Raw genomic sequence first — 18,483 nt, forward strand, 5'->3', positions numbered from 1 at the left:
CAAAGCACAGCAGCACAAGTGAGTGAAACATAGAATATAGAAATAAATATTGCAGCTGTGAGGTCTAGAAATAAACTTTTTCTGTGCCTTTCTGCTGAGGGTGCCCATCTTTGCAGGGCTGGGTCTGCCAACTGAAAGCACCTCTGGGGAAGGGTTTTTCCTCAGCTCTGAGCTTGGCAGAGGGGCTGTGCAGGGTGTGTCAGGATTGCTGTGCTCCTGCTCTTGTGCTAACTTGGAAAAACACCTTTTTTTTCCCCCTCTAGGGTCGATGGGAGAGTCAGCAAGATGTGTCCCAAGGTGCCACAAACTCCAGTAGAGGCATTAGTCCGTCTCGTACCTCCCTGCCGGGCTCTGGGCAGCAAAACCACTCTCCTGATCCAGGTAAGGGCTCTTCTTCAGCTCAGAAAACTCTCCTGATCCAGATAAGGGCTCTCCTACGGCTCACAAAACTTCCTAATTACGGGATGAAGTCACTGCAGCTCCTTAGTGTCACAAAAAGTCAGAGAGCTGCTCATTCTTTGACCACGGAACTCACCTTAGACTAAAAACGAGTTTTAAAGATTTTTATAGAGGGTCTTGTGTCAGTTTTGTGGGTTTTTTTCCTCCCTTCCTCCAAAGAATAACTCTTTTCATGTATTAATATTTTTTTCCAACAGGTATTGGTAGCCTGGCTGCTTCCTACCTGAATCCTGTCAAGTCCTTTGTGCCTCAGATGCCAAAGCTGCTGAAGTCCCTGTTCCCTGTCAGAGATGAGAAAAAGGGCAGGCAGAGCTCTCCCTTTGCACAGCAGGTAAAGCATTAAATCACCCACAAAATCCAATATTGGTGAGTGCTGCTGGGCTTGCTGGCAGAGAGCTGTTTTGTGGAAGTTGTTGCAGAGCAAACCAAGCTTTTAGGCACAGTAAAGCCTCGTGATCCATTTCCCCTCCATCCTGTCCAGGGCTAGCGGAGCTGCTGGAACTTATTGACACACACTCAGCCCACTTGGCTTTTTACAAGTGCCAGCTCCACTCCCAGGGTGATTTATGGGCCTTCCAGCAACAATGGTGAAATGTATGAAGGGCACTTAGTGTTGTTTGTGTATTGCCAGGAGGAAAATGTAATTCTATTTTTAATTCCTTACTTCATCTCCCATCCCCTCCCACCCCTCGCCCCAGCTCGTGCCACCTTTTACCATCTTGTCCTGTGTACCTGGGGCAGGTGCTTTTGTTCATTCTCACCCATTCCACATGTCAGGCAAGCATTTGATTTCCATTCTTTCTTTTGGATGTTGTGCTGCAAAGCTCCCACCTGCTCCAGATGTGGCTTCTGTGCTCTGAGCAGAAGTTGATGCATGGTCAAGCTGACTGGAAAAAACACTTCTGTCTTTTAAAAAAACATCAGATGAAATAGAGAATCCCATTATAAATCATATAATCTCTCTTATTTGTGAGGCTGTATCTTATTTATAAAGGAATATTTCCCTGTAGAGTAAATTTTGAAGGTTTAAAAACTGCTGTGAAGATAAATCTGAATTCTGTCCATGCTGGTTCTGCTCTCACCCTCTTCCTTTGCCTGCAGTTCTGGAAGCTCATCACTTATTAACTCAGACTTTTCCTCACCTCCTGCCATGCAGGCAAACATTTTAAAGAATGTCTTCCTCAAAACAAACCCTAAAATCCCTGAACATGAGTCCCTGAACTCTTTTTTTTGTGGATGAATCCACGTATTTTGTTTGCTACAACTGAATTTGCTCTTACAAGAACATACCTGGAGTACAGGAAGTTGTTTTGGCATAATAAAAATACAGTAAAATATTAAATAGATCAAGCAAAAATAAATCTACTAACACTTAAATATTTTTAAAAGTAATTTCTGGCACATACAGCACAAATAAGAATGAGGCAGTTTTAAAATATTTTTAGCTTGATTGGGGATTCATTTTACATTTTTATGTTGCCTTCTGCTTGATGTTGAGGCTGGAATTGTACAAACCTCCTCATCTATGAACTGTAGAGAATTAAAATGAAAGTGGTGACTTTCTTTAAAGGTATTTGGGTAAGGAAAGATGCAAATAGGTGCTCTTACAATTGCAGTGAGAGCCTTTCACACCTTCTTGAAGCCTCAGTGAATCAGTGAGAGCTGAGAGGAGAAACTAGGCTTAATTTCCTGCCTCTAGTCTAACCACCTGTTCCCACTCCTTTCCTGTTCAAGATCAGTCATGGATGATTTCTCTAGAAATCAAGTTTTAAACTACAGAGACCTCTCCTTAATGAGATTTTAGTTTATATTATGGATTACTATGGAAAGTCAACCAGGTCATGATCTCAACGATTTTTAATAGGAGGGGAAATGTTATTGATGGTTTGTTTTTCAAAAAATAAAGAGTTGTATGTGATGCTTCAGTGCTTGCACAGGAGAGCAGCCCAGGGTTTCCACGACCAGTGGGTCTGTGCAATACAATGAAATGTTAGAATTACTCCTGACTTTCAGGCTTTGCAAACAAATCAGCTTTATGGCAAATGCACCTCCCTGGTTTGAGAGGTTTCACAAATTCCTTGTAGCTCCATCCATAGGGAAATGGGGCTTCTTCACTGCTGTCAGCAATCCCAGGGAATTGTGGAATATCCTGGGGTGGAGAGATCCACAGGGATCATTGATCCAGCACTCCCACCCTGTCCCTGAGAGCACTGTCCAGACATTCCTGGAGCTTTGGCTGTTTTGGGAATGTCACCATTCCCTGGGGAGCTGTTCCAGTGCCCCAGCACTGGGTGATGTTCCCAAGGCTGCCAGAGCTCCAGGAGTGTTGGACAGCATCCCAGGGATGCCCAGGGTGGGGTTGTTGGGGTGTCTGTGCAGGGCCAGGGGTTGGACTGGGTGATCCTGGGGGTCCCTGCCAGCTCAGGATATTCCATGATTCCATGAAAAACAAACTTCCAGAGGAGCAGGACTGACCCTTTATCCCAGTTTGGAGTTGAAGTTCACCATGACTGTTCCAGGTGGGTGTGGTACCAAAACTCTGTTCCTGTGCTGGTAAAAACATTTTAACAGTCATTATAAAAATACACTTCTAAAATTATTCTAGCAGCTTTTTATTTCAGTCCTGCCCATTGCTTAGAGCAGCATCAGCATTAAAGTGAGCGAGCCTAGACAAAAATTACCTTTACAAAGTGATCTTCCCTTGTTTAGAGCTGTTGCTTGAGCTTCAAAAATAAAATAAAGGCAGAGACATCGCAGTCAAGGTGGTGGCAGTGAATAAAATTGCTGTCTTTGACCTTCTGCTGCAAGTTTAGTAACTAATCTGGAGAATAATGAACCGCAATTAATGAAATCTGCTCTCGTATTCAAGTGTGTTTCTCAGACAGCACATAAAATAATTGAAAGAACTTCCTGCTCTCTAATTAGTTAGATTGAATTAATTTGGCATAATAGGATTCTTTATGTAACTCGCAGAACGGCTTCCGATGAAGCTGTTTATGTACCTAAAAGATTGGGTTCTGATGAAGCTGTTTATATACTTTAAAGTTAGAAAATGCCTATTTTCTCCTTTATCTGGTGCCTTTAAATTAATTGCCAGTAGTCTGTAAATTTAAAAAAAAAAAAAAAATAAAGCCAACAATTTAAACCTTTCTCGATGGCTGGAATTGCTTTTTATTTTCCCAGCCTGTTCTTGAAAAAGCTGAGAAGCACAGAGTGCAAGATTTGGAGCCTTCTGACCCTCACTGCTGATGGGGAGAAGTTTAAAATCCTTGTGTGAAATATGCAGGTGGAGGGGGAAGCAGAGTTTCACCTGTCTGTGCTAAATTATATTATGTAGGAATTGAAACTCCTCTTTTTTTCTTCACATGCTGAGGCTTTCCCAGTGTGCACCAAGCAGAATTCCTGTTCTTTTCCCCTGTGGCTCTCCAGGAACTGAGTTACCACAGTTGAGGGCATCACTGAATGCTGACATTAAAAATGGACATATTCAATTCCAGTTTCTGGGTTTTTTTGGCATTGCTGTGGCAAAAGGAAATTCCTGTGGCAGATTTGGTGAGTGGATTTTGGTCACCTTCCTATCCAAGAATTTTTTTGGATGCTCAGATGTCTTTCTGGTAGCACATGGCTTGAGAGGGAGATCTTGAGTCACAGATCTATTTAAAAAAAAAAAAAAAAAAAGATAAATTCTTTGAATTTCCAGATAATTCATTTTTGCTTCGTGGTGTAGCCACATGGAGAGGGCAGCTGTCACTTCTTTCCCTTCTGATGCAGACATAGAAATTAATCTTAAAAACTAATGAAATGCAGTTAATGAAAGGCTTTCTGAATAGACAAAACCCCTGTTCTGGCAGTCCATTAAAAAATAACAGTTTCATGGATGGGCCTGGTGCACAGTATAATTGCTAGAACTGACATTCCTTAATCAAATGTAAATAATGTGGCCTCTGAGAACTTTCTTTAACATCTTGAAGGCTTTTTTTTTTTTTTTTTTCCCAGAGTTTAAAAATCATTTGGATGCCAAAATCAGCAGAGCTCGTGTGTGTCTCCTTGTGACTCAGTTGTTGGTGTTTTCATTTCCTTCTGAGCTGGGTTTTCCCTGTCATCCTCAAATACAAATAATTTTTGATGAGAATGAGTGTGGAAAACTGGCTTTGGATGTTCCAAACCATTCAAATTTCTTTATAAATGAACTTAAAAATGAGTTTGAATTGCTCTTTTAATCTGCCAGGACCTAGAAACAAAGTAATTTAGCTGCATAGGAAATGGTGTGGTTAATTTTGGATAAATTGTACTAGAACTGGGGAATTCTGAAGTTTTATTACAGGCTGAAACGTTCCACATATGGAATGTGGGATAAGAGGGGGTTGTTTGGGTTAATATTTAAATACAGAGTGTATTTAGAGAAGAAAATGAGCAAACACCAAAAAACCCCAACAAATTAACTTGCACTGGATTTCAGATCTCCTTGTGGAAGGCAGGAGATTTTATATTTGAGTGATTAATGACTTTGCCCTCAATTTAAAATTAATTTTCAAGAGGAAGATTGTTGGGGTTGGGGGGGGGTACCTTTTAAAAATGGATTTTTATTTTTTTTTCAGGCTGTGTACTAGGGAATTTGGAATTCTCCCTGCATTTCCATGCATGCCTTGTTGGAAGTATTTTATCCTGAGTGCTCCAAACTGATTTATATCTGTGTTTAATGAATTTAAATCTCTGTCCTGCTGCAGAAGTTCCCAGTAGCTGCTGTTAAACAGTGATGGGACCATAACACTCAGTGGGAGGAGGCTCAGCCCCTCCTGTCTGGGCATGGGAAGGCAAAGAAAAGAGCAGTGGAAGTTTGGGATAATGTCCTTTTAGGATTGAATCAACCTTGGCTAAACCATACCTGCCATTCACAGGGCAATTCTTGGCCTGATTTGTTCTCTTAAATGCCACTGAACTTTCTGCATATTGGGTGTTAATACTGAGGGATTTTCATCCAAGTGACACGAAATCAAAGGCTTTGCACTGAAGTCATCAGTCACTGCTGCCAGAGGCATTTCACAAAGTGTTTAATGACACAGAAATACCAAATGTGTTTTGCTGAGCTCCTGGAAGAGGTGGATGTTATATATGTGTGGAATATATGGGATGAAAAAAAATGTTCATTCAGGATTAATGAAGTTGGTGCCTCTGTAGCTGGGGGGAGACACACAAATGCTTTTCCTCTTCGAGCTCACCAGCGTGGCAGGTTGGGCTCTCTTTTGGTCACCTCAGGGAATGTGCAAAGTGACCTCTGAGTGAGCACAAAATGTGCACTCCCAGAGATCAAAGGTTCATAGAATCACTGTGGAATCCTGGAATGGTTTGGGTTGGAAAGAACCTTAAAAATCATCCAGTGTCACCCTGTGTCATGGGCAGGGACACCTTCCACTGTCCCAGGCTGCTCCAAGCCATGTCTGACCTGGCCTTGGACACTTCCAGGGATCCAGGATCAGCCACAGCTTCATCTGTGCCAGGGCTTCCCTAGCCTCTCACCCAGGAATTCCTGCCCAATACCCCATCCATCCCTGCCCTCTGGCACTGGGAAGCCATTCCCTGTGTCCTGTCCCTCCATCCCTTGTCCCCAGTCCCTCTCCAGCTCTCCTGGAGCCCCTTTAGGCCCTGCAAGGGGCTCTGAGCTCTCCCTGGATCCTTCTCTTCTCCAGGTGAGCACCCCCAGCTCTCCCAGCCTGGCTCCAGAGCAGAGGGGCTCCAGCCTTGGAACATCTCCATGGTCTCCTCTGGACTCTCTCCAGCAGCTCCAAATCCTTCTGCTGTTGGATCCCAGGGCTGGAGGCAGCTCTGCAGGTGGGGTCTCACCTGAGCAGGGCAGAATCCCCCCCTCCCCTGCTGCCCACACTGGGGGATCAGCCCAGCACTGGGGGGATTTCTGGGGTGGGAGTGCACAAACCTGGGGCACATCCAGCTTCAGAAATCCTCATCATCTCCCTGCACAGAGCAGCAGCTCTCAGGAGAAGATAATCAAAGATGCTTTAAAGTGAAAAGCTTTCATGTTCTCCCTCACTCTGTGTTTTGTCAGCTTGGTTGAAGAAATTCTGCCAGAAATCATCAGTGTAAAAGGGTCGTGTTTTGCCAGTGGATAAATAGATACATCAAGTTCAGCAGTCACTATCTACAAACATTTAATGAGAGATTTTGGCTCTGGATCCAGAAATATTTTTCATCCAGCAGTGTCACCCCAGATAGTCCCAACAGTTTGTTTTCAGCGTGTTTCCCCCCTCCCAAAGGAATTTGACTGCATTTTGTCCCCCAGCTCTTGTGTGGTGCCCCAGTGAGGGTGTTCCTGCCCAGCTGCTTCTTGTCAGCACCAAAACTGGGCAAGTGCCTCCTCTCAGAATTGCTTTTCCCTCCCTGTTTTTCTAAACTGTGCTTGGCAAAGTTACTGTGGTTTGGAGATCTGTCATCCTTTCAGGAGGAGAACTTGATGAGGAGTGATTAAAGCCTAATGGTTTTCTTTCTTTTCCTGTGTGATACCAACTGGATTTTTAGATTTTTGTGCATTTGCAGGCAGTAAGACTGGAGGTTTTGGAGAGATAAAAAAACCCAAACGCTTTACTCTGTTTATTTGTTTTAAAGGGAGAAAAGTAGCTTTAAATACTTTTCCTTATTCCAATTTTGCATGCTTATTTCTTGATAATGAGGCTGGAAAAATTTTATAAAACATAAAATTTGCAGGGTTTCTTCATTGGTTTATTCTGATCCATCTGCTTCCTGACCGATTCCCAACCAGGTGAGCATCTCAAAATGCACAAACTTGTGCACCCAAAACAGAGCCAGTTTGCTCTGAACCCCATTCCAGCAGTGAATTTTCATTTACCAGGTTTAGGAGAAAGCAAAACCCCCTCATCTCCTGCTTCCTTTTATTGAACTGGAGCTTTAATGTCTTCAAAAAATTTACTTGGGTCCGTGGTGACCCTGCTGGGGTTTTGTCCAATTTTTGTCTTTTTATTTTCTACATCCAACCACCTTGGTTTTTTAATGCCTGGAAATCTCTGTATAAATAAAAGCTGTTCTTCTCTCCCATGTTTATTCCTCTTGAGGGTAAGATCAGTCGTATTTCTGCTTTACTGGGCTTAGAAGGGATGCAAGAGAAGGTTCCTCACTCCTCAGCTGGAAGGTTTCAGTGCTTTAAACAGATTATTGAGTTCTGGGAATCACTTGTCTGGGAGCTGAGCACTGCCTGTGTGTTTGTACAGAAGGAATCCTCAAGTCCCTTGGAGAATAAAAGAATAAAAAAAAACATATATAAAAAGAATAAAAGCAGCTCCCAGATTGTGTAATGTGTCTCCCTTAAGGAGCTCTTCCCCTCAAAGTCTAAACCTGCCCTTGCAGTTCATTATTTAATGGTGCTAAAGAGATTTTTCTACCTTTTTCTCCTCTCTCCTTCTCTTCATTTTCCCTCACTTCCCTTTCCTGAGGTTCTCCACTGATCTGGTGGTTCCTTCCCCTCCTGTGTGACAGCCCAAGCCGACAGCATAGCCTCAGATTTATATCAGGTGTCACAATGTGCTGCTCTGGTCTCAGGAGAGGGATTATTTCAAATCTGCAACATAAAAACCTGAATATGGAGCAAGTGAGGGCTGTTTATTGTCAGTTCCTGCCGATCCAGCCCCATGTAGCAGGCAGTGGGAATGTCCTCCTGGAAAAAGGGATGCACAGACCTGGATTCTGCCTTGCTTTTTGAGTTAAAACCAACACTGCTCAGATCCAGCCTGAATTTAGAGACTGGAAAAGGAGGAGGAGTTCTGGAGATCAAACCATAGATCCTTAAGGTTGGAAAAGGCCCTGAGGAGCATCAAGTCCAGCACCACCCCCGTGGTCAGGACTAATCCAGGTCCTCAAGTGCCACATCCAGGTGATTTTTGAACACTTCCATGGATCCAGGGCCAGCCACAGCTTCTCTGGGCACCCTGTGCCAGGGACTCACCACCCTCAATGGAAGAATTCTGTCCTAATATCTAACCTAAATCTTTCCTAGATTAAAACTATTCCCTCTGCCTGTGTAAAAAGCCTCTCTCCCTCCTTTTTTTTATTTTTTTGACAAACTCCATTTCAGGTACTGAAAACCTGGTGTAGTTTTCCATCCTTTTGTGACAAAGGTTCGCTCAGGATCCCAAAATTTCAAACACAAGCTTTAACATTTACCAGTTTGCCAATACTTAATCCTTTCACTGAATGATTCTCTTCATTTCCATTCCCCCAGGCTGTCCCACGAATTATGGTTCAGTCAGCCAGTCTGGATGCCAGTGCTGCAAGGATAAAACAGGTGAGCACATCCCAGGATGTGAGGATGGAATTTCTGTATTCACCTGCCAGGGGTGGCCAAAGCATCCTCTGCTTAAAACCTGTTGCACTTGTGCTGTTGGCTCTCTGTGAGACAGTGAAATTCTGTCGGGTGTTTTAGGTCCTGGTGAAATCTCCTCTCCTGTTCCCGGTTACACTTTGATATGTGAAAGCATTAGCAGATAATTAGCTGAAATTTAGCTGGTTCGCTGCTTTAAAAGGAAAATTTCTAGGCTCTGGCAGTGTCTGTAAGCAGGATGTGGCTGTTCTGAGTGTGGAGCTTAATTCCCCATTTTACCATGATATCATGGGAAAACTCTTGCTAAGCTGGAGAGAAAACAGAGCCTGTGATCTCCCACTTTTCAGCAGAACTTCAGTCTCCTGAGCACACATCAGCTTCCTCCCACTGTGCTTTTATTGTCTTAGAAAACTCTGTGTTATCCAAAGGGAAAATCCACAGAAAGAGAAAAGCTCCTGAGTCCACATGGACACCACCCTTGCATAGGAAAGTGAACAATATATTTTTAATCTGCTGGAATGTTTAATTTTATTTTTTAAATTATTTTTATTTTCATTTTTTATTACATTTTAATTAGCAATAGCAAACCTTTGGTTCTGAAATTCTGAAAGTCAAATCCCTCTTTCTTCAAATGCTGCTTAAGTTTCCAGGGGAAAAGGCATTTTGGGAGTAAGTTGAAAATCCTGTAGTTCGGAGTCTCACACTCAGCCACTAGATGGAAGAAATCACAGAATTGTGAATAATAAACAAAAATGTTCACCTGAGACAGGATTTGTTCAAATCTGCCTTTCTCCAACCTCTTTTTTCCCCCCACTTCCTATTGGCACTCTCCCTCCTCCCTCTTTCCCAAAGAGATTTAGAGACATCCTAATCTTTTAGAGTACATGTGCTGGCAAAAGATATTGATCTATCAGATTTAGTAAACTTTACAGCCAAGAAATACATCACTGAAATGGACTGTTAATCTCGTGAGGTGCAGTTAATTTCATCCTCTGGAAGTGCGAGGTGCTGGCGGCACTGAGGTGGGAATGGCATTTGGGAACGGGGACAGAAGTGACAGTTTAGGTGCAGGGGGATGATTTATCCACCCAGAGACTTAAGCCTAATAACTGTGAGAGACTTATGGATCACTGCTGGTTCCCATTCTGTATAAATCCTGCTGTTCAAACAGCAGATGACCATTGCTGTAATATAAATAATTTTTCAGTAAATATTGGGGAGCGTATTTCTTGGGGTTGACACTTCCCTTATTAATGGAAGGAGTGAGCTGACAATCCTCCCACGCTGGCTGGGCTGACTTGGGATCAGCTTCCATCTTCTGGAGGTGGCAGCTACACGGGGATTTAGATAGGCTGAAAGCCTTGGTGCTTCCCAGAGGTCTGGTATCCGTGCTTTTAGCCCAGATATTTTGGATGATGGAGCCCCACGTTCCCTCTCCCCCTGTGTTTCAGGTGAACCAAGAGGAAGCAGCAAAGCAGCCACTGGAAACCGTGGTGCAGACGCCCGAGGTGGACAAGAGTCTGGAGAAGACGCCCAAAGTGCCTTTGCAGCAGCCCACGGGGGACAGCCAGGCCCAGGACTGCCAGGAGGGACCTCCAAGCCCCCTGAGTGAAGCCTCCAGTGGGTACTTCTCCCACAGTGTCTCCACAGCCACCCTCTCCGAGGCCCTGGCAGCGGGGAGCGATGCTGTGGCTCAGACGGGAGGTCCAACACCTGCAGGGAGCGACTCCCCTGCTCCTGCACTGGCTCAGGTCCCTTCTGATGTGCAGGGACACTCAGAGAGGGCTTCTGAGAGCTCTCTGGCCACAAAGAGGGAGAATCCCCCCACCTTCAGCCTTCCAAGCGCTCCCCCCAGACCGAGGGACAGCCCCGAAGTGAATGGAAAGTCTTGCGCTTCTCCCAGCGAGCAGGGAAACGATGCCTCTGCAGCCACTGATGCAAAACCTTTCCTCTCTACCTCCACTCCGAAGGAGTCGATATCCAAACAATCAGTGGAGCCAGCAGGACAAGCCAGGAAAAAGGAAACATCTTCTGGGGCTTCAGAACTGGGGTTTCCCAAAGCTCATCCTGACAGCGCTGCAGCCTCCCCCTTCAAAATCCAGAAGGTGAAGACATCGGAGCTGAGATCCTTTACAAGCATGCTGGGATCAGATCCCACGAGTTCCCTGGGCACAGAAGAGCAGCAGGAAGGAGGAAAAACCACATCCAGTGCTCGTGGACTGAGCCACAACGGGTCAGAGACAGCAGAGGAAAAACTGGAGGTGATTTCTGACTCTGAAGACACCAACGAAATTCCCGAGTGGCTGAAAGAGGGAGAGTATGTCACAGTTGGCACCAATAAGACGGGCACCGTTAGATACATCGGGCCCACAGACTTCCAGGAAGGAACGTGGGTTGGTGTTGAGCTGGATTTGCCTTCAGGTAAAACATCCCCTGGGTCAGGTGGGAAGCAGCTGGTGTGTCCCAGCTGGCAGAGCTCATCCTAAAGCTGCTTTTTTTGGGGAGTTTATTGCCCATTGCAGGAGACATTTTGGAAAGGAAAATGTAAAAGGTCTTTCCTGCTGTCATCTTTTTCCAAACCTGCTCTCACTCCCAACCCCTTTGAGATCCCAACCCAAACAGTTCTGTGATCCCTGACTGTCCCTTTCCAGTCATTTCTTGGCTTCTTACACTGGAAGTAGGAATCAGGGTTCCTTTTCCATGCAGTTTGGTAAGCAACAGCTGCAGGAGACAGGCCTTGTGTCCATAGGATTCTCTTCTGGGCTTCTGCTGTGAAGATGAGGGTGCTCAAAGCACAACAGGAGTTGTGGGATTTAGCTCAAAGGGACATTTAGGCTAAACGAGTTGCAAAGTCTCTTAATAGGTATTAAGAGGTAATAGGATTTTATTTTAAAATAAAATCCTTGCTTTAAAATTGCAAAAGACTATTTCTGTGTGTGTATATATATATAGTGTGTATAAATATATAGTGTTTGTGTATGTACATACACTATATGTATATGTATATATACACAAATATGTGTGTGTCTATATATATAAATATATTTATATACATGCCCCCATATATGTGAAAAGCAGTGGGAAATAATCACCCACTGACCACCAGGTCATACAGATAATTTGAGGTTTCTTTCATCATCTCATTTGTCATCCCTGCCTGACTCTTGGCTGTACAGCTGTGGAACTCCTGGAATTTTGGGTTTCCAGGATTTTTTTGGAAACCAGGGTGCAGTTCCTGTGGTGGTGATGTGGGAATAGGGTGTCTCCAGCACAAGAGGAAAGGAAGATGATGGCTGGGATTTGATCCTTGCTGGAGTCCAGCCTTCCTAACTGCTTTCCTTTCCAGGAGCAGGCAGGATTGGAGCGAGTCAGGGAGTGCCAGTGGAAAATTTGGGAGAGATGGGGTGACAGTGAGAGGATTTGGGTTCCCCAGGGCACATAAAACTCTTTATTCCAACCTTTTTAGCCCAGTGCAGCATTTCCAGGCTGGGTGGTGAATCAGCACCTGCCAGGGAGCCTGTGCTCCTCCCCACTGCACATTTCCTGAGGTTGGAGCAGTTCCTCCAGCAGATCCAGAGCTCCCAAATCTCCCTGTGCCCCGTGTGGGCAGTGACTTCCCAGCTGGTTTCGGAAAACTCTCTGCAGTTTTCCATCCTGGAAAGCAAACTGGAGCTCTTGATCCTTTTGCAAGCTGTGGTAGTTCCTCAGTCCTGGATTTGTGCCTCATTTAAAAAAAATTAATAAATAAAATTAAAAATTAAAATGGTACAAAATATATAATATGTAACATATATTTTATATATTAATATATTATGTGTGTTTATATATAAATATACATATTTTATATGTATTTATATTTATATATATATATAGAGAGAGAGAGAGATAGATACTGATACGGATATAAATAAAAATATAAATATATTTACAGATTGAGTTCAATTTTGGAAGGTCACCTTCCCTCTCTCGAGCTGTTCCAGTGCTGATTCTGTTTGCACATCCCAGTAAGCAGCAGCTTCCATGGAAAACTCAGATTTTTGGCCTGCTGAGGACTCAGCTGCTGATGTTGCTGGAATTTTTTTCCCACCCCTTCTGTATTTCCACAAGGATTAAGACCCTGTTTTGGTGGATGCTGGCTTCTGGCACATCTGGAGCTTCACTTGGGGAATGTGGTCACAAAGTGGTGTCGTTGTCACACTGAAAACAGGGATAGAACTCCAAGGACATTGAAATCCAAGTCCCCTGAGGGTACATTGGACCCGATGTGCTGATGGTGGAAGGGAGAATGAAACCCCCCAAAAGCCAAAGGGGTGACTTTATGTCATTTAAAGAGCTGTTGGATCTTTCCACCTCCCCTTTATGCATGGGAGCAATCCCTGAACAGTGATCCTGGGAATTTTAAATTATCTAAAATAAGAAATAGAAAGGTCTCAACAGCATCAGCATAGAGAAATTATCCTTCCTGTTCTGTGGAGGGTTTATGACATGGCAAGAGCGGCAATCCTCAACTTCAAACGTCAGCTCAGAAAGCCAAAAGCTCTTTTAAATGTCTGATTTTCCTTCCTTCCTGGTGCTTTGGCAATGGAACTGGTTATTTACCTCTTTTGGAGAAATTACAGAGCGAGTGGGAAGGACAAGGTGGAGTGTCCCCTTCAGAGTCACTCTCCGTGCTGGGGCCTTGCTGGGGTTTCACAGGGAAGTTTTTAGCTCCATGCTGTATTTTTAAGGAACAGTTCTCCCTCTCAGCGTTTTTTCCTTGCCTCCTTCTCTGGGTGCAGTAGCAGCAATTTGCACAGAATAAAATCCCTGTCAGGGTGGCACAGAGAAGCCGTGGCTGCCTCACGATCCCGGGGCCCGGCTGGACGGGGCTTGGAGCAGCCTGGGACAGTGGGAGGTGCCGGGGTTGGAAAAGGGGCCGGGATTTAACATCCCTCCCATCCTAAAGCAATCTGTGACTCCCTGATTCTCTCGTCCCAGGTAAGAACGACGGCTCCATCGGCGGGAAGCAGTATTTCAGGTGTAACCCCGGCTACGGGTTGCTGGTGAAGCCGGGCCGGGTGAGGAAGGCCCCGGGCCCGGCGCGGCGCCGCAGCAGCGGCCCGAGGCTGCCGGCAGCCGAGAACAGGAGGAGCGGGAACTTCTCCGCCTCAGCCTCCAACCTGGCCTCCCTCACAGCCCTCGCCAAGTCGGAAGGAGGATCCACGCTGCGGCTGGAGAAGAGCCAGAAGAACGCGGAGAACAGGAAATCCTGGGCAAACTGAGAGCTCCCAGCCCAGCAAACACCCTGGGGACCCGGCCGGGGGAGCCGGTGGCTTCGGGAAGCCGAGCCAACCATCCCAACTTCCAGTTGGTGGCAAACACTAATGAAGGGTTTGTTCTCTCTGCTCTGGGTGATTGACACGATAATTCTTTGCCTCGTCGTGGTGCTGGATCCTTCGTTTCCCGTCCCAAGTCCTGACACCTCCGAGAGGAGCTGACGGCAGCCGGGGCCGGCGCTGGCTGGGTGTAAATGAGCTCCTTCTCTTCCTCCCTTCAGAGGAAAATTGGTCAAACCACGGCACCAAAACACTTCCCAACAGCCACCAAGTCCTCCTCAGGCACCGGTGCTTCCCTGGAAGTGCAGGGCAATTCCTGAAGAACCTCCCCAAAGTAACAGCTCTGTTGTAATTTGGTAGGAGCTGTGTCCGTGTCATGTAATCCACCGTGAAAGGGCAAGGTGGAAATTACTCCAGACGGGCAGAAAAGTGAAAGTAGAATTTCATTTGGAGATAAAGAACCCCCAAAGTGTCCCTTTATTTAAAGAAGCAGCAGCCCTTGGGTTACGTGGCTGGGACCAGTGCTTGTTTGGATCAATGCTCCATTATCCCACTCTCCTGTGGAAAGCAGTGTGGTCTTCCCAGCTGGTTTTTTGGGAATGGGAGAAAGCCCATGGCCAGCTCTGTCCTGTTCTTGATTTTGGTCCATTTAATATTTGCTCTCACCGTGACAGGATCCCCTCTCTCCCTGCCCCAGAGTGGCAGGACCTTCTCCTTGGTTCCTCCCTGGAAATCCCTGAGAGGATTTTTGCAGAGGTGTCAGCACTGAAGTGCTTCCCTGTTCCCACCCAGCCTTTGGAGACACTCAGAATTTTGCCAAGTAGGGGCTCTCTGTCCTCGTAACAGGATCAATCCAGTCTATTTATTTTTATTTATTCTTTTAAAACACGAAATATTTGCGCTTTACAATCATCCCGTGCCCAATTCTGCGCAGAGGAGCTCTCCCAGCACCGATCCAAAGAGGAGGTGCCTCTGTCATCCCCAAAACCAGCCTCTCTCTTGGAAAGGGGGAGCTTTGGGCTGGCTTTTATAAAACTTGGTTTTATTTCTGTCTGTTTTTTAGCTGCCTGTGGCACAGGGGACATATCCCTGTCCGTGTGTCCATGCACGGATCAGCCCACGCTTGTTTTCCTATCAGATCCTGAAAAGGCACGGATTTTTCTATCCTGAGCTGTTTATATCTTGTTTAGTCATCATGGGGGGATTGGACAGCCTGAGCAATAGATGTTTTAGCTACGTGGGGACTATTTAGGATGCTAAATTAATGATTAAACTTTAATATCTCTTCAGTCACTGCCCGTGGGTATCCAAGTGCCTTAAACATCTGGTTCCAAGGTCCAGGGGAAAGCTCCATTGGCATCAAAGGAGATAGGGATGCTTAGTGAAGGAGATAATTATGCTGATTTACTGTAATTAATATCATTTATGCAGAAGGAATAAAATTAAAATAGAAACTAATCTGTAGCAGAAATAAGTGGGCTGGGTTCCGATGCAGCCTGCGTAGACCTGCCAGGGGTTGTGTATCCTTTCAGCTTGGTGTAAGTAGTTTCAGCGTTTCCTAAATTTTCCTCAAGAAATCTTAATATAAAATGTACAGAGCAGCTTTTTAAAGATATTTTTAGTGTACAGTTTTCCCTCTTTTCCCTTTGCACGAAGCTCCTGTCCATCCAAGCCACGATGGGGGGAGGAATTTGGTAGTAAAGGATTCGGATGCTGAAATCCTGGGTTTTAAAATGAAAACAGTTTTTGTGAACACAACCTGTACAGTGAAACTCTTCGTTTTGGGGTCTGAGGAGTCTTCCCGATGAAAGACCACCCGCTAATTAATTTGATGCCTCTTAACGCTGCCTTGTTGGTTCTCTGAACTCCACCCTGGCCGTGTTTTTAATTGCACTTTGTTCTGATGTGCTGCCGGAAGAAGCCGATGTGAAACAGCCCCTCCCCAGAGTTGTGTGTTTTTAGTCTCAGCATTTCAGATACTTGGATTTAGGGATGTCTTCAGAACTCCTCCAGGTTTGCTCGGTGCCCCTTTGGGGGAGATGTGAAGGGGAGGAGCCTCCAAGTCCTTTTGAAGCCTCTTTTCTTGTGCTGCTGTTTGGGAATCCAGGATTTCCCCAGGGCCCATGGAAAGGTGTCCAGGCTGCAGGAGAGAAGGGGGGGAGCAGAAGGAGCTGGGGTGATGGTTCCCTGTTTCTGCTGCTGGTTATAAACGCCTCTGGCCATGGCTTGGTGTTTGCACTCCTGGGACAATCTGACTGATCCCGGCTGGATTCCCTCTCCTCCCAGCCTCACTTGTGTTGCAGAACCACGGGGAGGGGTGTGAAGGGTGGTTTGAGCAGCCCACACCTGCTGCCTCCTCTGGGATAACTCGTCCTGGAAGCAAATCTGTTCAGTAGGGCTGGGCTGGCTCCAGGAATCCACTGGGAGTGAAGAGCATGAGGAGCCTTCCTGGAGGGAGGACCTTGCTCAGAGCTCTCTTGGTTTTCACCATTTCCTCCGACTTGGGAAACAAAACCTCCCCTCAAATTAAAATCACCCTGATGCAGCACAAGCTCCAGAAAGCCAAAAACATCAGATTTAGCCATGAGGGTGTTCCTGGAGGATGTCCTGACTCTCTCTGCTCCCTCACAGCTTTCCTGGGCACGTGAGGTCTTTTCTAAAGGTGTTTTTCAATTTTTGGCAGAGTGAGTGCACATTCCTCTACTCAAAGCCATCTGTTACTTCACCCCAGCTAAGCCAACTAACCAGAAAAGAGGTAAAAATCATCACGGAGGTAGTAATATCTATTTTTTACTGATAATCTTGAAAAACTCTAGTCTCAGCCTAAAGGAGGAGGTGCTCTTAAGTGGAACCCAGCACTGAGGCTGGTGTGTGAATAGCTATGCAGATTTTTCCGAGATTTTCATGCACTTTATACAGGGAAGAAGAATATTTAATGCAGGAGAGTGTCATTTGTATTGAGTGTCTCATCTCTGGTGTCTCTCGGGGGTTCAGTCCTGCTGGCTGTGTCCCTGAATTGTGGGTGGGTCTCAGATTCTTGGAAAATGGTGTTGGTGGTTTGGAAAGGCTCCATCCCCACTGTGTTTGTGGGGCTGGGGGTCCCTCCTCCCCGGGGGCTGTGGCACCAAGCCAGCCAAGAGGAGGCTGCTCACAGGGACTTTTTGGGGTTTTCTCAAGCCAAGCCACGCCTTTTTCCTGTGTTAGGTTCAGCTCTTGAGGTGTTTTGATCTCCATGTCCAAAATCAAGCCTGTTCACCTGAGGCTTTGGCCCTTTGCTGTTTCATGACGTTGTTGAGTTGAGGAAGACGAGCAGAAGCAAATTCTGTGTGGTGACACCGCCTGGGTCCTGAACAGAGGGGTTTGTCCGTGGCTGGGGTGGAATGTTCACCTCCTACCGAGGCAGGACCCCCTCATTCCTCCCCGCAGTGGGGGAACCCCACCAAGCCTGGGGGTTGTGTGTGCCCTGTGGAGCCGTGTCCGTGGTGATGTTCCCGTTGTCCCTCCGCCGGCTCCTCCAGTTCTTTGCACAAGATTTCGTTTTCCCAGTGCCTTATCCCGGGGCCAGCAGCCGGCAGCGAGGGCTGGGCGGCCCCGGGGTGCCTGGATTTTAGGGAATGAGGCGGTGAGGAACGGTGTGGGCTGGTCACACGTCACAACACCCCGAGTGGGGTCACGATCAAGTGTCTTGTTCCTCCATCCCCCGTATCCACCTTTGGTTTCTGCCCTCTGCACCGTTCCCAAGCCGCGATCCCGTCGGGTTCCCTGGGAGCCGGTCCCAGCTCGGCTGTCCCTGCCAGGGTCAGACACTGCAGGGGCTCCGTGTACTTTAAATGAGCTGAAATCCAAAGAGACTTTGTAATGAGCTGTAAAGTTTTTAATTATTTCTGTACCATACTAAATGACTGTAATATTGTATCATACGTGCGATGCCGCCTGCAGGACCTGAATAAACGTCTTCTTTAGAGCCGGGACGTCTGTGCTTTGTTGTTCCAGTTAGGGGCACCAAAACGTTTAGAACTGGAATAGTTTAGGTTGGGAAAACTTCCAAAATTGATTCCAGTGGTTCCCCAGCACTGCCAAGGCCACCACTGACCCACGTCCCCAGGTGCCACATCCACATGGATTTTAAATCCCTCCAGGGATGGGGACTCCAGCGTTCCCTGGGCAGCTGTGGCAGTGCCTGACCACCCTGATGGGGAAGATTTTTTTCCTGATATCCACAGTGGGATGAGGATCCCCAGGACTTGTCTGCCTTGCTCCAGGTTGGTTTTTAGGGAGGTTGGTGCCTCAGGGAACTGCCATGACCAACCCTGCTGGCCAAAAAGGCGTTGGGGTGATGAGACCCCCCCTCAACCTTTCATGATG

General features: G+C 46.2%; 1 protein-coding gene across 4 annotated transcripts in view; it reads left to right on the forward strand.

Annotated features, from left to right (window-relative positions):
* Positions 1-18,082, forward strand: part of KIF13B (kinesin family member 13B) — a 118,585-nt gene extending 100,503 nt beyond the window's left edge. For all 4 annotated transcript variants that reach the window (XM_015622253.2, XM_033513126.1, XM_033513125.1 and 1 more), the window contains 5 exons: positions 264-381; positions 657-790; positions 8,705-8,767; positions 10,255-11,224; positions 13,781-18,082. In XM_015622253.2, coding sequence (XP_015477739.2) covers positions 264-381; positions 657-790; positions 8,705-8,767; positions 10,255-11,224; positions 13,781-14,064 — 1,569 coding nt within the window. In that variant the 3' untranslated portion in view covers positions 14,065-18,082. The remainder of the gene's footprint in view (positions 1-263; positions 382-656; positions 791-8,704; positions 8,768-10,254; positions 11,225-13,780) is intronic.
* The last annotated feature ends 401 nt before the right edge of the window (positions 18,083-18,483 follow it).

This window comes from Parus major, chromosome 3, assembly GCF_001522545.3.
Source record: "Parus major isolate Abel chromosome 3, Parus_major1.1, whole genome shotgun sequence".
In the NCBI taxonomy this organism is placed as follows: domain Eukaryota; kingdom Metazoa; phylum Chordata; class Aves; order Passeriformes; family Paridae; genus Parus; species Parus major.